General features: G+C 43.1%; 1 protein-coding gene across 8 annotated transcripts in view; it reads left to right on the forward strand.

The window, feature by feature from the left end:
* EXOC2 (exocyst complex component 2) overlaps window positions 1-20,815 on the forward strand; it is a 226,095-nt gene that overhangs the window by 188,674 nt on the left and 16,606 nt on the right. For all 8 annotated transcript variants that reach the window (XM_077886050.1, XM_077886059.1, XM_077886057.1 and 5 more), the window contains one exon: window positions 18,751-18,806. In XM_077886050.1, the coding sequence (XP_077742176.1) occupies window positions 18,751-18,806 (56 nt within the window). The remainder of the gene's footprint in view (window positions 1-18,750; window positions 18,807-20,815) is intronic.

Below are 20,815 nucleotides of genomic sequence, written 5' to 3' on the forward strand. Positions count from 1 at the left end.
TTCTCCATTGAGAATGTGGGCTTTTCATAAATGGTTTTTATGATATGAGGAATGTTCCCTCTATCCCTACACTCTGAAGAGTTTTGATCAAGAATGGAAGCTGTATTTTGTCAAATGCTTTCTCTGCATCTATTGAGAGGATCCTATGGTTCTTGTTTCTTCTCTTGTTTGTGTGATCTATCACATTGATTGTTTTACAAGTGTTGAACCACCCTTTCATCCCTCTGAGGACTGCCTTTGCTGTATTCCAAAGATTTTGAAAGATTGTATTTTCATTTTCATTAGTTTCCATGAATCTTTTTAATTCTTCTCTAATTTCCAGGTTGACCCATTCATTGTTTAGCAGGATGCTCTTTAACCTCCACGTGTTTGAGTTTCTTCCAAATTTCTTCTTGTGATTGAGTTCTAGTTTCAGAGCATTGTGGTCTGAAAATATGCAGGGGACAATCCCAATCTTTTGGTATCAGCTGAGACCTGATTTGTGACCCAGTATGTGGTCTAATCTGGAGAAAGTTCCATGTGCACTTGAGAAGAATGTGTATTCAGTTGCATTAGGATGGAAAATTCTGTTTATATCTCTGAAGTCTATTGGTCCGGTGTATCATTCAAGGCCCTTGTTTCTTGTGGTGTTCTCCTTAGAAGATCTTCTTTTGCTGATAGTGCCATGTTGAAGTCCCCAACTATTAGTGTATTATTAACTATGTATCTCTTTACTTTGATTATTAATTGATTGATGTACTTGGCAGCTCCCACATTAGTGGCATAAATATTCATGATTGTTAGGTCTTTTTGTGGGATAGATCCTTTAAATATGATATAGTGTCCATCTTCATCTCTTATTATTGTCTTTGGGGTAACTTTAATTCATCTGATACGAGGCTTGCTACCAAAGCGTTCTTTGGAGGACCATTTGAATGTTAATGGTTCTCCACTCCTTCATTTTCAGGCTGGAGGTGTCCTTAGGTCTAAATGAGTCTCTTGTAGACAGCATGTAGATGGTTCTTGCTTTTTTATCCATTATGATACCCTGCGTCTTTTGATGGGATCATTTAGCCCATTCACGTTCAGAGTAACTATTGAAAGATATGAATTTAGTGTCATCATGTTACCTCTTCACTCCCAGTTTTTGTGTTTTTTTCCTCTGGCTCCCTTTCTTTTAGAGTCCCCCTTGATATTTCTTGCAGAGCTGGTTTGGTGGTCACATATTCTTTCAGGCCTGTCTATCCTGGAAGCTCTTTATCTCTCCTTCTATTCTGAATGACAGCCTTGCTGTGTATAGTATTCTTGGCTGCATGTTCTTCCCATTTAGGACCCTGAATAGATCCTGCCAGCCCTTTCTGTCCTGCAGGTCTCTGAGGAGAGGTCTGCTGTTAATCTGATATCTCCCCATATAAGTTAGGGGTCTCTTGTCTCAAACTGCTTTTAGGATTTTTCTTTATTTTTGAAATTTGCAAGCTTCACTATTATATGTTGGAGTGTTGATCGATTTTTGTTGATTGGGGGGGAAGGGGAGGGTCCTCTCTATCTCCTGGATCTGAATGCCTGTTTCCTTCCCCAGATCAGGGAAGTTCTCTGCTATGATTTATTCAAATATACTTTGTAGTATATATAAATATATTTGATCAAATATTCTCTCTCTTGCTCGCTGTCTGTCTCCCTATCTCCACAGCTTCTGGAATCCCAATACAATGAATATTCTTCCTTCTGAAGCTATCAATTATTTCCCTAAGCCTTTCCTCATGGGCTCTTAATTATTTTTCTCTTTTTTCCGTCACTCCCTTCCTTTCCATCACCTTGTCTTCTATGTTACACACTCTCTCTTCCACCTCATCAACCCGAGCAGTTAGAGCATCCAGTTTAGACTGCATCTCAGCTAAAGTATTTTTTAATTTCAGCCTGATTAGATCTCAATTCTGCAGTAAAAAGAATCTGTAGAGTCCTTGATGCTTTTTTTCCAGAGCCACCAGTAATTTATAATTGTACCTCTGAATTGTATCTCTGACGTGCTACTTAGATCCATATCTGTTAGGCCTGTGGCAGAGAGTATTGCTTCCAGTTCTTTCTTTTGTGGTGAATTCTTCTAGTCATTTTGTCCAGTGCAGAATGGCTGTATGAGCGAGCCGAGTCAAAAATATCAAGAACGACTTAAGTAAAATACACTCTAGGCAATTCTGAAGAAGTCAGGGACCAGAAAATAAAAGAAAAAGAAAAAGCCCACAAAAGTGAAAAATAAATTAAAAAAAAAAAGTTGTAAAAATTTTTAAAAAACAAAACAAAACAAAAAGGTGGGGAGGATGTAGTTTGGTAGAGAAAATATAGTCTCACAGACTGGACCTAGAGGGTGATTCTCTTGGTTCTGAGTATATTTTGTTCTGTATGTTAGAAGGTGCTAAATTCCAATTTTTACATAAACCTGCAAAACGTATATAGAGAAACAATAGCAAGAACAAAAACAAGACAAAAGAGGGGGGCAGAATGGGAAAGAAGAATATAATCTCACAGAGTGGACCAACATGATGCTCCATTTGGTTCTGAGTATATTTTGGTCCATATGTTAGAAAGTACTAAGTTCCAAAATTATAAAACAAAACAAGACCAAAAAAACCCATAACTTATATAACTACAAAAATTAAATATGTTAAAGGAATCCAAAAATGAAGAATATATCTATGACATGTAATTGTAAAAATATGAAAGTCAGAAAGGAAGAAACTTATAAATGAAAAGTTGATAAAGTATTGTAGTTAAGGCAGGAAAAATGAAAAAATATTGGAAATTTTTAACCTGAAAGATAAATGAATCATAAGGAAAAAACCTCCAGTTCTATATACTATTTTCCCTCATTCCTGGAGCTTTCCAGTGCTGCTTGCGCAGTTAACTTGCTCTTCCCCTGTTCTTCCAGCTGGTCTCCTGGGTCGGGGCCCCGCTGTGCTGACTCTCAGGTGTCTGTGCCTTGGCGGGGATGCCCCGCCCCCTGCCAGGTGGTCCACTTGGTACCCAGCTGTTTGTCCTCTGAGGCCTTTGTCCTGGGCCGCAGCACCTCTCCCAGGTGAAAGGAGGAGAACCAATGGCAGTGCCCAGATCTTTGACCCGGAGCCAGGAGCTCCCCGTGTGTCGGAACCCACAGTCTCTCAGTGAACACTGGCTTTGATCTTCCTGGAGGCAGGCGTGGGGCACTGATTCTGCAAATTGGAGGGCACCTAGTGGCGGGAGCTTTCACTGTCTTGTGCCCTCCCCGGTTCCACGCATCCTGGAGGAAACAGAGGGTAGCCCGCTTCTGTCTGCTGTTGGGCCCTGGGACAGAGAGCCCTGAGCAAGGCCAGGAGGGTTGCTGCGTCCCAGCCCTTTACTGGGACCTAGGAGGTGTCAGTCCTGCCACATCTGACTGAACTTCCCTGTTTATGGCATAAATTGAGCTTCCTCCTGGACGCCCTTATTCTTGCTGTGTCCCTGGGACTATTGAGGCTTCACGGGCCCTCCCGCGATTCTGCCCATTTCCCCACTGAGCACTTCTCAGGCAGGGAAGACTCTCTCAAGAGCAGATTTCTAAAGTTCCCAATTGTGTGCCACACGGCTTTCCTGCAGTGGCTTACCAAGGCTCTTTCCACCCCCCGCCAGTTATCTTCCCATATATCCCCTCCATTTCTCTTCTCCACACTCCTACCTTGTCAGAGGTGATCACTTTGCTCTCTCTAGCAGCTTCTTTAACCATCTTGTCTTAATAAGAAGCAGAAGCCCACCCCAAAATACTTTAGTACAGCTTAATAGTAAGCCATTTTGATAATTGTTGAACATCACAGTGGTAGAGTTGAGGTAACCTAGCGAGGTGAAGGGTTTTGAAGGCCCTGGAGCACCGTAGGATTGACAAAACTGGGACTTTTCTCTTTCTGCCTCAGTTTATCACTTATCAGCAAGCTAATTAATGTGGTAAACTCTGTATTGTATAAACAGTCCAACAATGATGCTGTTTGAATCCAAAACTCCATTTAGGGCTAAGTCTTAACTGATTGGGCAATAGACATCAACAAAGCAGTTTGTGTCTATAGAAGTAAGTTGAACACAATAATAAAATCTTTATATTATATAAGGTATTTACTTGGGGTATAGATTTTCTCTTATATCAGTTTACTTCAATTTTCTGATAATGTCTCATACTGATAAGAAAAAATGAGTGACAAAGTAAATTCATAAATATGATATATTTAAAAACCCATTTTTCGTTTTTGAAATTGCTGTCATTTCTGATTGCAAATGGTGTGACAACCTATAATTACAGTAACAAGAACTTTAAGAATTATATGTAGAATGCATATCATTTTAAGCAAGTTTGTGTATTGAAGGAGCTTAATAATAGGTTTTATGAAATCACAGAAAGCCACCTTCAGGGAGTTTAAATATGGTGGATATGAAAAAGATTAATACTTTTGTACTCTACAGTACAAGTTGGGTTGTATTAAAAATTGGTATATATTCTTGGACATTTTTCTCTTCTTTTTTGATTTTGTGCTGTGACTTTTTTTTTGTAAGGAAAACATAAAATAAGTCCCTCCCCCTCCCTTTTTTACCTAGAGCAAGTGCTACCTTTGGACATGTGTACGCATATCCAGCAAGGTTATACTTAAATTAATGTTGACAATGAAGTGCTTTTGGTGGGGCATGTAGTCTTCCACCATTGGAAAACTGGCAGGGCCCACTGAAGATATATTTGCATTTTTGCAATGACCCAATTCTATTACCTAAGAGGAATGAGTATTTATGCCTACCAAAGACAACAATATTCATAGCAGCTCTATTTAAAATAGCTAACAGTTGGAAACAATTCAGATGTCTTCTCAGCAGTTAGAACAGGTACATGAACTGTGGTGTGGTCCTACAGTAATGTTTGTAGACAGTAAGAATGACCAGACTCTCCTATATGCAACCTAGAGGGGGAGTGTTCTCTTCAGCTTTCCTCACATGAAATAAACAGGTGTGAAGAATAAGCTTCCTTCATAAAGTGCTAGGCAGATTTTGATGCCCAGACTGAGTGCTATAAACCTCAAAATTCAGTTCTTTCACTCTATGCATATGCATAAACACAAACTTGCTTTGAGACAGTTTACTTCCTGAGCAATATGACCAACACTGGTCCTTAAAGTTTAGAGTAACTACATGAGAACATTGTTTCCCCTTAAAATGATTTCTGCCATCGACTTGCTCAGATTTGTAAGGCGAGTTCTTCCAATGCTTATATGTTCCAAATCTTCATAGAAACCAGAAAAAAAAACAGTGAAGGTTCCATGTTTCAGTCAAAAACACAATCTTCCCCAAAAATCTACAGTTAACAAAAGAACTGTTCCATGTTGTGTCATAAATGAACTATCATCAGGGACCTGGACATCATAACGAGACAGAAAGGTCTACCCTGAACTTAAATGTGTATGATCAGTCAGTTGGGCCGTGCTACAACGTTACTTTTGCTTCATTCTATCATATTAGCTGAGCTAGAGTTCTATGTTAACAGTTTGACCAAATATGGATATGAAAGTTTATTTTTAATAAGATATGTTGCAAATTACGGTCAACCATATTTTCATCAATACTTCAAGCATAAAAGATGAGAATCCTAACAAAAATATACAGAAACCACAAAATGGTAGCTGCCCATAACATTATAAATAAACTTTCTTGAGCTGGGACTTGGACCATGATCTTGAATTGGATTTAGATTTTGAAAAAGATCAGTTTCAGTGTTCAAATCTTACCATTATCAGAATGGCTTCTGCTACACTGCGGTCTTCGAGCTGGTGTGTTTCTAAGACTCTAAAGTCTTCTATGCATTTTATTCAAGATTTATTTACTTTACCAAGTGAGAGAGCACAAGCAAGAGGGCCAAGGGGGAGGGAGAGAATCTCAAGCCGACTCCAGGCTGAGTACTGAGAGAGCTTGATCTCACGTCCCGTGAGACTGTGACATGCAGGCACCCCTAAAATCTTCTGTGGTTGTAACCAAAGTACCAGCTTCTTGATCTTCTTCTTTCATAACTTCAGCTTCTAGAACATCTGTATCTGTCATAATCATCATTAGTGTGAAGAATTGTACACGTCCCATGCTTCCTTGGTTTTCATTTGATTTGGAGTCTTCTAATCCCCTTGTGTAAACTGTATTTCATTTCTGCATCCACAAACCCATTTCCTGTCTAAATTACATAAAGCATCTTTGGTGTCTCAGACATCTTCAGGTTAAATGTAAGCAAATCATCTTGGATGATGGGTGTAGAAATCAAGTGGAACATACGCATCAAAATAGGACCATAACGACCAAACTTGAGGTGTAAATCTTTGGACCAGGTATTGTCAGCCACGTTCCTTGCGAACAGAGATGGGCTGTGTTGCAGGTGGCAGGACATGACGATGACATGAGACTCAGCAGGGGCATAAACCGTCCACAGACCCTCAGAGACTCTCAGCCAGAGGGTTCTACAACAGCCACCTAGAAGTTATACTTAATTTTTAAAAGAGGAGAAAATTACAAACTTAAAAATCTTGAGAACAGAGCATGATGATTAGTAAGTGCAGCCAATCATGTACCTTTTTCAAGCACGTATCTTTATGTAATACTTTGTGTAGGACTTTTTCAGCTATGAAAGTCACTAAGTCCAATGATCTAAAGTAAACGTAGATTCAGATCTTCAAGTCACTGTGATTTCAGTTTTAAAGCACTTTTATACTGTTAAATGTAAAACTTATAAAGCTTATATTAAGTGAAGCATCCATAAGCTGAGATCCATGAATGACTACAGAGATCAGACCCTCCTCACCCCCATGGGACATGTCTTACGAGCACGTACATTTGCTGTTGTGTTAAGCAAATATTTGGGGGTTGTTTTTTAACTTTAGCATAACCTAGCTTATTTAAACTGATATAATGATTTTTATTTCCTTTTTATCTCATTTTCTAATTTGTTTTTTTTATTTACAATGCACGGAATATGTAATGTGCATATATATGTATAAATCGTGTGTTTAAAAATGTATGTATGTATTTTTATAATATATTAAGAGAGTGGCACATAGTTTTATAAACCAGAGGTTATGTACTATATATCATAATCTTATATCAAGAGGGCTCAAAACTCTTTTACCTATAACTTGCATAATCAAAAAAGTTTGAAGACTACTCTACTACACTGTGCCACTTGATGGCAAGTCACCAAGGGGGTCCCTGTAATAGGAAGTCCCTGTACGTAATGGATTCTCAACGTGTATTTGAACAAATGAACGTTTTAGAGAATGGATGCCTCTAGAAATGTAGGTGCCGTCTTGTGTGTCCTCTGCCTTAGGAGCAGCATGAAAGAGAACCTGGTAACATACCGTTTAGTCATAACTGAATGGAAACATGTAACACTGGCCCATTTATTTTTGTCATTTTTAAGCTTGTAGCATTAAAAATAAAATACCCAACATCACTTTGCTTTGGTTCATATTGAAAACTTCATAAATTCATTAAGATATTTCATTTTGGTCCATTTTCAAATAACAGTATTTTACAGTTTAACTTATTTTTACATGCATTATCACATTTTATCCTTCCAACAACACCTTTGGGGTAAGATTTTATCTTCCCCACTTGGCTGATTTTAAAATTTGGAGAATCAGAAAAAGAATCAGACTTCTTTAGGATACCAGCCTTAGGACTTCGGTGCTATTTGTCTGTCTCCAAATTCTAACTTTATCATTCATACTGGAGACATATAAGGGGCAGACTAGAGGGGTAACAATACTGTACAATTTTGCATATCCTAATATTTTGTAACTAATTGGGTTAAAAAAGAACTTTGTGCCTTTCTCTGTCAGAGGCACACCTAACAGTTAGAACAGGGAGGGCCATTGCTTTCCCTGAGCGACGGCTCACAGCTTTGGTCTCACGGTACGACCCCGCTGAAGAGACGGGTGGTGGTGGCTTGCCAGAAGGACAGCCGGTATGTCCAGTTTTCCTTTCTCCCTGACAACCAGCGACTTGCACGGTAGCATTTCAAAGTAAGGCGGAGTTATAAAGGTTACTATAATAAATGGTCAAAAATACCAGGAACAATAAAGGGGTTAACTTAGAATTCAAATATTGGAATGAAGATTTTTGTTACAAAGAATCAGAGAAACAAAATCCTAGCAATGAACGGAGTGATTGTTACTACCCGTCCTGCTCCAGCACCTTGCTGCTCTGGACCTTCTGTGCCTTTGTAGTTGGCAGCCTTGACAACAAACTTTAAGAGCAGTTTTCCAAATAATGGAAGTGTGGGCTTGTGGACGAACGAAAACCGCTTGTGTAGTGAGATGCCAGCATCCAAGCCCTTTCTACGTTGCCCTGCTGCTTCCTCAGTTTCATTCCAGCAGTTAAAAACCCAGCGCCTGGTAGGCTTAAGTGACACAGTTAGGCTTGAGAGATGCTTATTGAAAGATTTCAAAGATCTTATCACAAATGGCAAAATTTCATTCCACATCTTCTTTATCCATTCACCTATAGATGGATATTTATGTTGCTTCCGTATCTTGACTGTTGTATATCAGTTACAATAAACGTAGGGATCCATATGTCTTTTTGAATTAGTGTTTTTGTTTTCTTTGGGTAAATACCCAGTAGTAGAATTACTAGCTCATATTTTGGATATTTGGAGGAACCTCCATACTGCTTCTGCACAGCCACGGCACCAGTTTACATGCCTACCAACAGAGCACGAGGTTCACATCCTCACCAACACATTATTTCTTGTCTTTTTGATACTAGTTGCTCTGACCTGTGTGAGGTGACACCATGGATGGACCTAAAGGATATTATGCTAAGTAAAACAAGACACAGAAAGACAAATACCATAGGATTTCACTTATACGTGGAATCTAAAAATAACCAGAAACAGACCCATAAATAAAAAAGAAAAAGAAAACTGTTGTTTGCCAGAAGGGAGAAGGATGAGGGGGATAGACAAAATGAATGAAGGGGAGTGGGAGGTGCAGGCTTCTTCCGGTTATGGAATGAGTAGGTCATGGGGATGAAAGGTACAGCATGGGAATGTAGTCAGTGGTCTTTTAATAGTGTTATATGGTAAAAGATGGTAGGTACGCTTATGAGCGTAGTATAATATTTAGTGTTATTAAATCACTACATTGTACACCTGAAACTGATGCAATATTTTTTATCAGTTGTGCTTTGATTTTAAAAAATGTCTTACGTAAATGACTTTAACCTCCAAGTTAACTATTGGCTTTTCATATTTTTTCTCCAGTTTTATTACAACTTGATTGTTTTTAATTTCAACATCTTTTTTTCTTTGTTTCAGTTTAATGGCTGAAACATATTATCAGATTTTATTTCTTAAGTTGTATATGGAACCATATGTTGAGAATAGGGACTTTACCTTATTACCTCGTTGCTGTGCCCCACAATGGTGAATCCAGCTGTAGAGGTGCAACAGCTGCTCCGTACCACGGATGGCACTACCCGGCGTTTTCATACCATCTGTCATGGGTCAGACGGCGGGAAGGCACCTTCTGGGTGTTCGCTCAGTGAATCACAGGGGCCCACGTGCCTGACTGGGGGAGCCAGGATTCCAGCTCAACCCGTCAGGCTCTGGTGCCATGTTCTTCAGCCTGGCTTCTTGTGAGCATTTATTAGTTTTGGTTTAATCAAAGTCATTTTATTAAAAAAAAAAAAAAAAAAAAAAACCTGAGATTTTGAAATTGAACAGTTGCTACATACACATCTGTTTATGAAGTGTTATATACAAATGTGATGAAACATTTCAAGTATAAAGCAAAATGTATCCATTTACATAGAATGAATCTTATTTTCTTGTCTCTTTCACTTTGCTAATTGAAGTTGCCCTCTAATGAAAAAAATTTTTTCTGCCAAAGACTACATTGAAACAGAGTTTGATTTATCAGCTAATGTTAAATTGATTAAATGTCTATCTTTAGGTCTGAAATACAGTATATCGTGTTTCAAATGATGAAACTGATATTCTACGCTAAATGTCCAAACTGTAATATTCTAACATAGAATACTGTTAGTGTAATTCATAATGTATTTAACTTTGAAATGGGAGACGTGATTGCTCATTTTTTGGGTCTTGGAACCTATTTGTCCTTAGTGTATATGAATGCTAAACTGTTATGAATATAACAAATGGAAAACATAAGCCATGAAATAATTTTATTGTTATTTTCACTGCTGGCAGTATTTTCTCTTTTCATAGAACACAGAGTTTTCCAATTCATATTTAAAAGCTAGGAGATCATATTAATTAAAGCCAGGAAAAAAAAAAAAAGATCTTGAGAAAGAAGAGAAAAAACTGTAAAAGTGGAGATCATTCATTCCTGTACTACATACGAAGGGTATCCTCTCCTCAAGGGTTCATTTTAAAAATTCCTCATATGGCAAAAGACATTTATCAATCTAGGAAGAGAGCTCAATTTAGGAATGATCAAACTAAAAATGTGAAGACCTAGCACTTAAAACCCTTTCAGTTTCCAACAAAAGCTAATTTTCTTGCAGAGTATTTAGGCCTTTCTGTCTGTCTGCCAGTATCGACAGTTTCTGGTTACCTTTTTTCAATAGGTAGTAATTTCAATAATGTGTCTTCAGAGTGCAATTGAAAAGATAATTTATTTAGAAAAAAAAAATACCCCGAAGTTTTTTCATGTAGTGTTTCAGTTTGACCCAAAAAAAAGTACATTGTGGGATATTTATAGTATTTTTCAATCTATTTTTATCTGTAGACTAGGACTGATAACCGATGTAGGGCACAGGGGTTAAAAACAGGAAATGTGGTTTATAAAGTAGGTAGTATCTCCAGAGTTTCCAGAGTCTTGATTTCCTATAGTATTGACCGAAGAGTATCAGGTTTCAAAACAACATTAGGCAGCATACCTTGAAATCGGCTGTTTAAAGGAGTTGTCTGTTCACTTAGGACAGGAAATGCTTCACGGAAAAGTTTGCATTCTTGGCGTAGGTTCAGATGGCACAGCGGGTGTTTTCTGTGATCGCAGGGTCCCTTGTCTCTTGCTCCTTTAGACGGTCCTCCTGCAGCTCGGGAGCAGGGGTCCTGCCTAGATTTCAGTGAATCTCCTTGGATGTCTTGAGCGTTTGGGTTCAGGTGTCAGGTTAGGGTTTCAGTGGAAAGTTTTGTCCTTCTCACAGTTGAGGAGCGTATGTGACAGTTATTATTAATTGTAGTAAGCAGAGCATCCAGGTTAAAGTGAAAAGGCGTGTAGTTTTATATGGCTTCGAATGTTTAAGCGGCAGGTTGGCGGAACTGGTCCACACTGAAAACCTTTGACTCGGCAATTCCGCTTCTGGGAAGACGGTTTATGTGGATTAACCTACGAGAACACGAGGGTCGGTGTTCACTGCAGCATGCTTTATAGGGGGATGCCCTGAAAGGCAGCGCGATTGTCTAACGGTAGGAGAATGAGTCAGGAATAAATAGAATAAAATAAGTAAATCAGAAGGGATAACAGAATAAACCACTCATGGCACACGCGCGCTGTGGAGTCGCGGGCGGCCCTGGGGGTGAACCCGCAATGGAAGAAGGCCGTGGCGTCCTAGAGCGAGGCGGGAGCCGGGGTCAAGGAGCGTGTCGCACGGCCTCCCGTGGGGGTGGAGGGCTCGCAGCCACGGGGGCAGATTTGGGAGGACACGCACCAGGCGGGGAGAAGGGCGAGCGGAGGCTCTTCCTTGTTATTATGAAAACATGCGCTTCTGTGTTGTGTTCATTGTTTTCAATGAGCATTTAATGTTTTTTTTGTTTTTCAAGATAAAAAAATCAAGAAGAAAGGTTGGTGTTCAAACACTCACTATTCTGTTGTTTTTTTTTTTTTAATGTGGACATTCTTTAGAGAAATCAGCCTAACGGTTCATCCAAATAATTAGTAAGAAGAAGGAATAGTAATTATAAGGGAAACAGATCTGCTTATGTGGCACTTTTTAATTTTCCCATATTTCAGAGAAGACCTTCAGGCCCGATTTCCCAGCTAGGATGGAAATCCGGTTCCTCGCGTGCCCATGCTTATCTACCGTGGGTTATCGCTGGTGCTGGGCACCGCCGTGAGATTGGCACAGAGGCAGCCCTCAGGTCCCTGCAACACGCTGGGGGACCGTGTTTTCATGAGTGGTGCTGAGGACCTCGTCAAGGACAAGCCCTCTGTTAACCAGTGTGGGTCCTAGGCTTTGTCGAACAGGCTTCTCTCACGCAGTTGCTCTCTTGTGCTGTTTTAGAGACGGGGCGAGGCTCCCTCGCACGTGCAGGATGCTCGCGTTTCCTTAAATCCGTTAGTGTCTGCGTTGGAATGTAGAGGGGCTTTATTTCTTGTGGGTCTGTTCTTTTTCCGGGGGGGGGGGGGCAGTCACCGCTGCATCCCGCCCCTGCGAGAGCCTGGCGTGAGCCGCAGCAGTCCCTCCGCATGTTTTTAGTCGTCGGCGCATCCCCAGACCACGCGCCCTCCCCGTGAGATCCACGTAAGAAACTGACAAACAGAGCAAGGGAAAAGCCTTCTTCTCCCAATTTCATGTATGAAAATCAGGGCCTTCGTTGTTGGAGAAGGTGGTGTGTCGTCCAGACCCAGTTACAGGAAGCCCACCCTGTGAGGAGAAGTCGACGGGTTCCTGCTCAGAGCAGAGATGAGCTTTGTTTTCTCCATGGGGAATTTCCACACCGGGCCACCAGATTAATTGCTAAGTGATAGTCTAGATTGATACTGTGTGGGTGGGGACGCTTTTTTTGGTCAAATATCATGACACATCCTAATTTCATATTCAGAGAGTAGAAGAGACACATATTGTAAATACTTAGAAGTCGTTCTCATCCCCTTGGAAAGTTGTGGGGGTTTATCTAAGGGGAACCTTTTTTTTTTTTCTTTTTTTTCAAAAAAACAATACCTACTACTGCATCACAATATTGTAACGTTTGTAACTCCAAGAAACAAGTCAGCCTGCCTTGTTTTTCTCTGTGCCCACTGCTCGCAGGGACAGCTCACTTCCCAGTACTACTGCAAACGTGGCCTCTAGGGCCTGCTTAGCGCCGCAGCTGAAACCCTGGTGCCCTCACCCATCACCGCGTGGCCCTTACGTTCTCACGTTCCAGAGCTGCTCTCCGAGTGTCCGGCACACCGGCAGCGCTCAGCAAACGTGAAGGTCTGTTATTTGAAGTAATCTGTCCCCTAAGTGTGTAACCGGAGAAACAAAGTGTATTTGGGAGAGGAAACAAGCGTGCCTAGACCGGGCAGCATGTGCCATTCTGCTGTACTTAATTTATTCAAATTATATTTTTCAAGGGGGTCCTGAAAAATTATTTCGTAAGTACTGTGTTTGGTTTTTTTTGTTGTTTTTTTTTTTTTTGCTGGAATCCTATGAGAAGTAAGAGATGCGTGCTTCAGCGGAGAGTATCTCCTTTACTCACAAACTGAAGCATTTACATCCTGAGGGGGTGACTCACTACACAGTCGTATGCTGTAGGGCCCCGCATACGTTAGTTTTCCTGCTGCCTCTGTCCGCTCATTCATTCACTCACCAATTTTTCTGAGGGGCTCGGGGCTGCCGACGGCCAAGGCGTACGTGCTGCCGGCCTTCCTCGCTTTCCTCGCTCTAAGTATTGCTGGGCCCCAGCCTCAGGCACGCCGCCGCGGTGGGGGACGGCCGGGGGGGACAGTGAGGCTCGGTGCCCGCCGTGCAGCCGGCGGCGGGGCAGGGTGGGTGGCAGCGGGCCGGGCAGTGCTGGGAGCCGTGGGAGCTGCGGCCGAAGCCGGGGTGGCCACGGGGAGGCAGCGGGTGCCGCCAGTCCCCTTACACCTGTCACCCCATTTAATAAATAGCTCAGGGATGAGAGCTGTTGAGAAACACGGCCCAGGTGAGCGGCTTGGCCTGCGTGCTCGAGCTCGGCGCCTGCCCCCCCGGTGGCCCCGGCCATCCTCGGCTGTCCCCGCAGGAGCCAGGCCTTCGCTGGCCGGCGCTCTGTGTCACGTCCAGCCCTTCTTTCCAAACCGATGCAAAGCGCGGCAAAACGGTGCCACTGGAATTCCCACTTTCGGTGAACCTTGTGTAAACCAGGAGAGCGAGGTGCTAGCCAAAGGCAGGTGTCAGGCACCGCACGTCTCCGGGGCCTGGCACTGCATCCGGGCACCTGCTGCCGTCAGGCCCTTGGCACGCCCGCCCGCCCGCTGCCGCTCAGAGCTGCTGGGGCCCCCGAGGGGCCGGTCCAGGTGCACGCTCCTCCCGTGTGCCGCACGCACAAACGGTGTACCTTGACCCAACCGTGTACGTCTCTGTTAAAAAAAAATAATGCCTAAGTACGTGCACTGCGTTGTGACCTACAGACTGGCCCCCGCAGCGAGGTGGGCTCCCGGTGGGGGCCTCGGCTGGTGCTCCCCGCGCCCCCCGCCAGCCGGCAGGGCCCGCCCGCAGGGGCACCCGAGCATCAACAGCTTGTTGGCAAACAGTCGTCACCGTCTCTACATTTTGTAAACGAGGCTGTTGTCTAAAGGGTGAACCGATGTTCGTCTGGGGCCGAATCCGTAGGTATGGATCAGCCGAGACCTCGACCCCAAGTCGTCTGGCTTTCCGTCGAGTGCTCTGTCACCCGAGTGAACTCACAAGTCATCATCAACCATGAATGTTAATAATCTTGAATTAGGATCAATGTTGCAGGAAGAAAGCGAGAACCACCCAAATCAGCCCCCAAGGGGTCCCTCTGTCACCATCGTGGACCTTTTGGAAGCCAAATGTCAGATCCGGGTCCTGCCCGCACGGGCCACAGTCCCCTGGAGCTCCGCACCCACGTGGCTGACACGATGTCCTGCGGCCCCTGTTGACGCCAGGGCCCGTCAGCATCCCCGCGACGCCCTTCCCGCCCTGCAGGCCTCACCCACGCGCCGAGCCGTCCGCGCACAGGCGAGGCCCGGCTTCACGTTGTGCAAGACCCAAAGCCAGGGTGTCTCGACTCCGAGTAATTGAGCCTGTGTCCTTTCGGCAGGATTTCCGTGCACTTTCCTCTCCCAGGTCAGAAAAGAGCAAATCTGCCAGCGCAGCCTCCTCAGAGGCTGCTGCCCGACGTCAGCCGCACTCTGACAGGCTCCTTCGGCCTCGCAGCCCGCGAGCAGGGGAGGCAGCACGGGCTGCCGGGGACCCGCGCCCTCCCACGGCTGGCTTGGGGGCAACGTTTTAAGACAGAAAAGTCAGCAGACACTGAAAGCCAAGCCTCGTCGGGGCTTAGTTTTCCAGACACACCTGGAGGCCTCCGCGGAGCCGAGTGAGCGGGCCGGCGCGGCCCGTGCGGTGCTGCTGCTGCGCTCGAGGCTGCCGACAGCCTGTAGCCTGGAGTGGAGAGAAAGGAATTGAAATTCTAAAGTAGGAAGACCACAGAGATCTTATCTGTTTGACGTTTGTGAACCTTCAGACCTCAGTCCCTAGACACGGACGCTGCGTAGTCTCTGGGTCCGGCGCCCTGCCTCTACCCCTCCTGAATATATTCTTTAACCTTTCGAGAACTTAGAAAAGTTGAAATTGCAAGTAAATGTTTCACAGGTTAGTGTAAATCGCATTACAAGGATTATTTTTTCTTTTCTTTTTTCTCTTTTTTTTTTTTTTTTTTACGATCTAAAACCGTTTCGTACCACGTATTTGCGACATACAACTCAGACACATATGTGAATACCAGCAGGTTGGGAGGAAACGTAGTAACGGAGACTCTGGGGTCGTAACACATACTGGGGACATACACACATCCTACTTGAGGGACCTAATGTCCCCCTACCTCTGATCCTGCCTGTCAGGGTCCACCCTGAAGTAGAAGCTCAACAAAGTGATGTCAAGTGACTTACTGAGAACTACCAGCCATTCCCTCAGAACTAACAATTTCAACCCAATATGTAAAAATATTAAAAAATTAAAAATTAAAATACCACTCCCTGTATGTAATACAATGGGTAGCTTTTTGGAGATAGGCAATCAGTGATCTGTTCTTCGTTTTTAACGTTTTATCGTCATTAACACCAGCATATGCATTGCTTTGGAAGGTTAGGATGATATTTCGCAAATCTCCCACCTCCAGCTAAACATGCCTGTTTCCGGCACGTTCCATTTAACGCCGTCTTCGTGAACCTTTACTGACCCGACATGTGGTTTGACCGGGAGCTCTCTTTCTCTTCATCCCTAGGGCCACAGATTTTTTTCCCCCTTTTTTCCAACATTAGCATTTACCTCTTAAAGCGGTCGCCCTTGTTTTTTTTTTTTTTTGGAGGGGGGTACAATTATTTCATTTTGTCCTATTCATAAAAATTAAGTCCCCGAGAGGTACAATTTTTTTTTTATCTCAAATTGTTCAGGTTGAGGCCTTGTGTTCCTTCTAACATATTATCCTTGTGAAACCTGTGGTCACCCCAAAACAGGAAGCTTGATTTTGTTTTCAAATTTTTTATCAACAGCAATATAGTTCTAATAGTTGAAAGTATCTTGTGCTTTTATTCTTATTATTCACAGCTTTGTCTCTAGAGTTACATTGAGTAATTTGGATTTATCTCCCTTACAGGGTTTTTTATTAGTAATGCTCAGTCTGATGGGTTCTTGCCAGGAAATGTTTTTCCTATCAGGGTCAGAGTGGGAGTTGAGTTGATAGCATGTGACACTGGCTTGCTTTATTCTAAGTTTAATTTTCTGCTTTTTAGTCAGCACTGTGGCCCCACTCTTCTCTTTTACATTGAAGAATTTTAGAAGCTAAAAACTGCCCTCACACTTCCAGTCCTCATTGCTAGAAACTTGCTAAGCCCCCGGACTCCTGACGTTTGTTCAGACAGCAGCCCCGGCGGAACCCTGGTTTTCACGAAGAGCTGAGACTGTTGCATTTCTTACCCTTAGTTCCTCGTATCCCCACCGGCCTAAGATTGCGCCTGTATTCTCAGCGAGCGTGTGCCAGAGGTGCACCTGTGTGCCGGCCCCTCACGCTGTGCCCCCGCGACCGTCGGAGGCCCAGAGCCCTTCCCTCTGGGAGCAGGGACGGCCCTGGCTGCCGGGCGATGTCCCAGCCAGGCCTCCCTTTGGCCTCACTCTACGCAGGTGGACAACCCAAGGCAACGGCTCCGCTGTGGGCCCCCGCCCCGCCCGCCGCCAGCACAGTGGGTGCTCACTTCACTTCCCCTTAACAATAGGCTCCTGACACTTTTCTCTCTACCTCCCAGGTGAGACTTGTCACCTTGCAGTTACTTGGTTTCGACTGATTTCCGAATTCCATCCTTTTGCTCTTCGACAGTTTTCTTAATTTTCCCACCGGCAAAAACAAGAACACCTGAACCCCCAGGTCCCTAAGCAGCGTATGTAAGTTGGCTCCTCAAAAGCAAAAGAGTGCACCTGTGTGTACGCAGCCTGCGAGCCACTCAGGAGCTAGCTGCGTACTCCGACTCGGAAAGTGTCAGTTCGGAAAGTTGATTCTACGTCTTGGCCGTTAATCCCAACGTTTCTGAATAACCAGTAGTTTGGATGACCTTAACGGAAGAACATTCTCCTTAAGATCGTTACTGTTAACATCCATGATCTAACAGCACAGGGGGATTTTCTCTGTTCTGCGGAAAGGAAAGTCTCCGTCATTTGCAGTTAATCCTGGAAGGCACTCCAGGGGAGTGTTCTACTCCAAGGGAAAACGGCTTCCTTACAGTTACGGTAGAGCTTCGTCTTGGGTTTACATTTTTCCTCCTATAAGATAACGAGGCAAGCTCCTAATGAGCCCCATGGACACCAGGGCTGACGACGTGCACTGTCTCCCGTCCTGCCCACGGCAAGCCTGCCAACGAGGCGCGTCCTCATGCTCTGATGGAGGAGAGAATTGGCCTCTCTGTCCCCTCGCCAGAAGCCATGGCCTGTAGGTGATGAAGCGGGTTTGATCCAAGATAATCTGACTTCAGGGGATCCCCCGCCCCCCGCCAGGTGGCTCAGTGGTTAGCGCTGCCTTCGGCCCAGGGCGTGACCCCAGGTCCCGGGATCGAGTCCCACGTTGGGCTCCCTGCATGGAGCCTGCTTCTCCCTCTGCCTGTGTCTCTGCCCCTCTCTCTGTCTCTCTCATGAATCAATAAATAAAAACTCAAAAAAAAAAAAAAAGATAATCTGATTTCAGACTCCTGCACTATTAGGTCTTGTGCACCCTGGCTTTTGAGTGCAGTAGTGCTTGTTAATTCTCTACTGTCCCAAAATCCTATATTTTGTCCAGTCTTTAAATTGCTTTACAGAATCAGACTGATTTTGTACCAAGTTTCTCGCAGAAGTAATGTTTTAAGATCAAAATGGTCATTCTGCATAATTTAAGTTTTACCTTTGGAAGTAAAATGCTATAATAGGTGTTTAGCTTTTGTAAGCTTTGGTAAATATCTTTTTTTTTTTTTTTTTGGTCTGCTAATGTGTGTCTGTACTGTTTGCACACACACACATTCATGAAGAAACTGAAGGAGAATCTTATCAATTTTGAAACACACTGGCCATCAATTTCAGAGAAATAATGACAGAAATGGAAAAACAATGAAAGAAAATGGCTAATTTAACTTTTTTTTTTTTTTTAACCTGTACGAAAATAGTCCTTTTACCATTTGGTCCTCAAAAGGAAATAGACAGTGGTAGTGTTACTTTCTGTTTCTTCTTAGAAAACTCTAAGACAGTAGTACAGTGCACAGTAATGCCATCAAGGGAGACGGGGAGTTTGTTTCCATTAAATGCCTTTTTTCCCCTCCCTCATCTTGATTTCAGGTGTCAGAAACTATTTAAAAGAAGCATTGGTGAACATAATTGCTGTGCATGCAGAGGTAAGCTGTCATTAGATGTTCCTAAGAAATGTGGGTAACTGGAAAAAAATGAAAAGAGGCAAATTTGATGGGTTTTATGGTCTTTTTTCCCTTCAGAATGTATCTTAACTATAAATAAAGTACAGCTCGATTCTCACGTGTGCACACACGCACGTGCTTTTTAACTGAGAATTTTTTTTTTCTGAAACTGTGTTTAAAACCAAATTCATTAATGTTCAAAAGGTAAGGAGAAGAGAGATTGAAAAGATGTTTTTTCCTTATCTTGGGTTGAAAGGAATGTTAAATCCCTTATGTCGGAGAATTCACCGACCTCTTTTTACCCAGGATACAAACAAGCATCGGTGTCTTACTCGTGTAGCAGCGGGTCCTTACACGGTGGCTGGGATTCCAGAAAACTAGACTCGTAGAAGGTTGGGCCGAGAGGGCAGGCTGAGGCTAGGAGACAGGTGCAGTGGTTCTATCAGCGGTGACTTAGGGACACGTAGATGCTGGTGCTCCTGGTTCACGCTCACCTTGCCTTCAGCTTCACCCGAAGCACCATCGTCTGAAGCTTAACGTGAACCTCCTTTGTTAACATCCTTCTTAGAAGGACTCTTCTCAGTAACATCAAAAGAAGCACAGCCTCCACCATTATCACCACTGCGACTCCCGCCTCGCTAATCTCACAACCCATTACTCACTGCTTTGCCAGGACTTTCAGAGTTGTTATGGCTCATAGACCGATGGGTGACCAGATAGCACGGGGCCCAGCGAGAGGTTATCATTAGATAGTTTCCACTGCTGCGAGTGCCTTTTGAGCTGTAGGGGCCTGATAGAGGTGTATTTGGTTTATAGCATTGTCCTTACCCACAATGATCAGAGGTTGTCAAGGTAAACTGGAAAAACATGGATAATCAAGGCGAAGATAAAAGAGTAACCAAAGGAAACAGAATGCTGCCTCGTTCCCAAATTTGGCTCTAGGATTAAAGCAACTAGAGCAGAAAGCAAAATGTAGTATATTACAGTTTTCATTTCCTAGTAAGGGAAAAATCCACACATTCTTCTATAAAAATAAAGTATTTTTTTTTTTTTTTTTAGAATTTATGTATTTATTTGAGAAAGAGAGAGAGAGTGAAAAAGAGCATGAGCAGGGAGGAGAGGGATGGTCACCGACCCCGGGATCATGACCTGAGTCGAAGGCACCCAGGCGCCCAAAAATAAAATGTATATATTATATGACTGTAGCAAGAATTTATCACATACGTTTTTTAATGATTTTATCAGAGATACACAAATGCTCTCGTAGTGTTAGCTTCTAGTAAAATTAGGGTATAGAATTAAATCATCAGCCAGTGAAAGCATTTCTGTGGTAGATGGATAGTGGTGCTCAGAGGAATCATACAATATGTAGGCATTTGCAGTGATGCTGGTGATTCCTAAAGAGGCAGCTTTTATTAACGTCCACTCTCAGGAACCATGATTTGTATTAGGGTTTTCAAACCCCCTTTTAATTTATCTCGGCGACTGAAAATAGAATTTCATTCATAATGTTTATTATTTAGTATTTCCCACATGATCTTAACTTGACAAATTTATAAGTCAGCATAGTAAAATGTTTCACCATATTTTCAAATATAATATAGCTCTTAGCCTGAAAATATCAAAATTCAAAGTTTGGAAATAATGTTTTATGTCAAGTGAAATACATATAAAATTTAGCAAATATTGGGATGCCCGGGTGGCTCAGCAGTTGAGCATCTGCCTTTGGCTCAGGGCGTGACCCCAGAGTCTCAGGATTGAGTCCCCGTCCAGCTCTCTGCATGGAGCCTGCTTCTCCCTCTGCCTGTGTCTCTGCCTCACTCTGTGTCTCTCATGAATAAATAAATAAAATGTTTAAAAATTCATTCATTCATTCATTCATCCATTCAGCAAATAGTGAAATTGGGGACTTTGTTGTCCAATACACAATAAAGTCCCCAATATGATATGGTGTTTGTTTTAATCTAAGAACGGTCTGACCCAGTATGTTT

Source organism: Canis aureus, chromosome 37 (assembly GCF_053574225.1).
Source record: "Canis aureus isolate CA01 chromosome 37, VMU_Caureus_v.1.0, whole genome shotgun sequence".
NCBI classification, from domain to species: domain Eukaryota; kingdom Metazoa; phylum Chordata; class Mammalia; order Carnivora; family Canidae; genus Canis; species Canis aureus.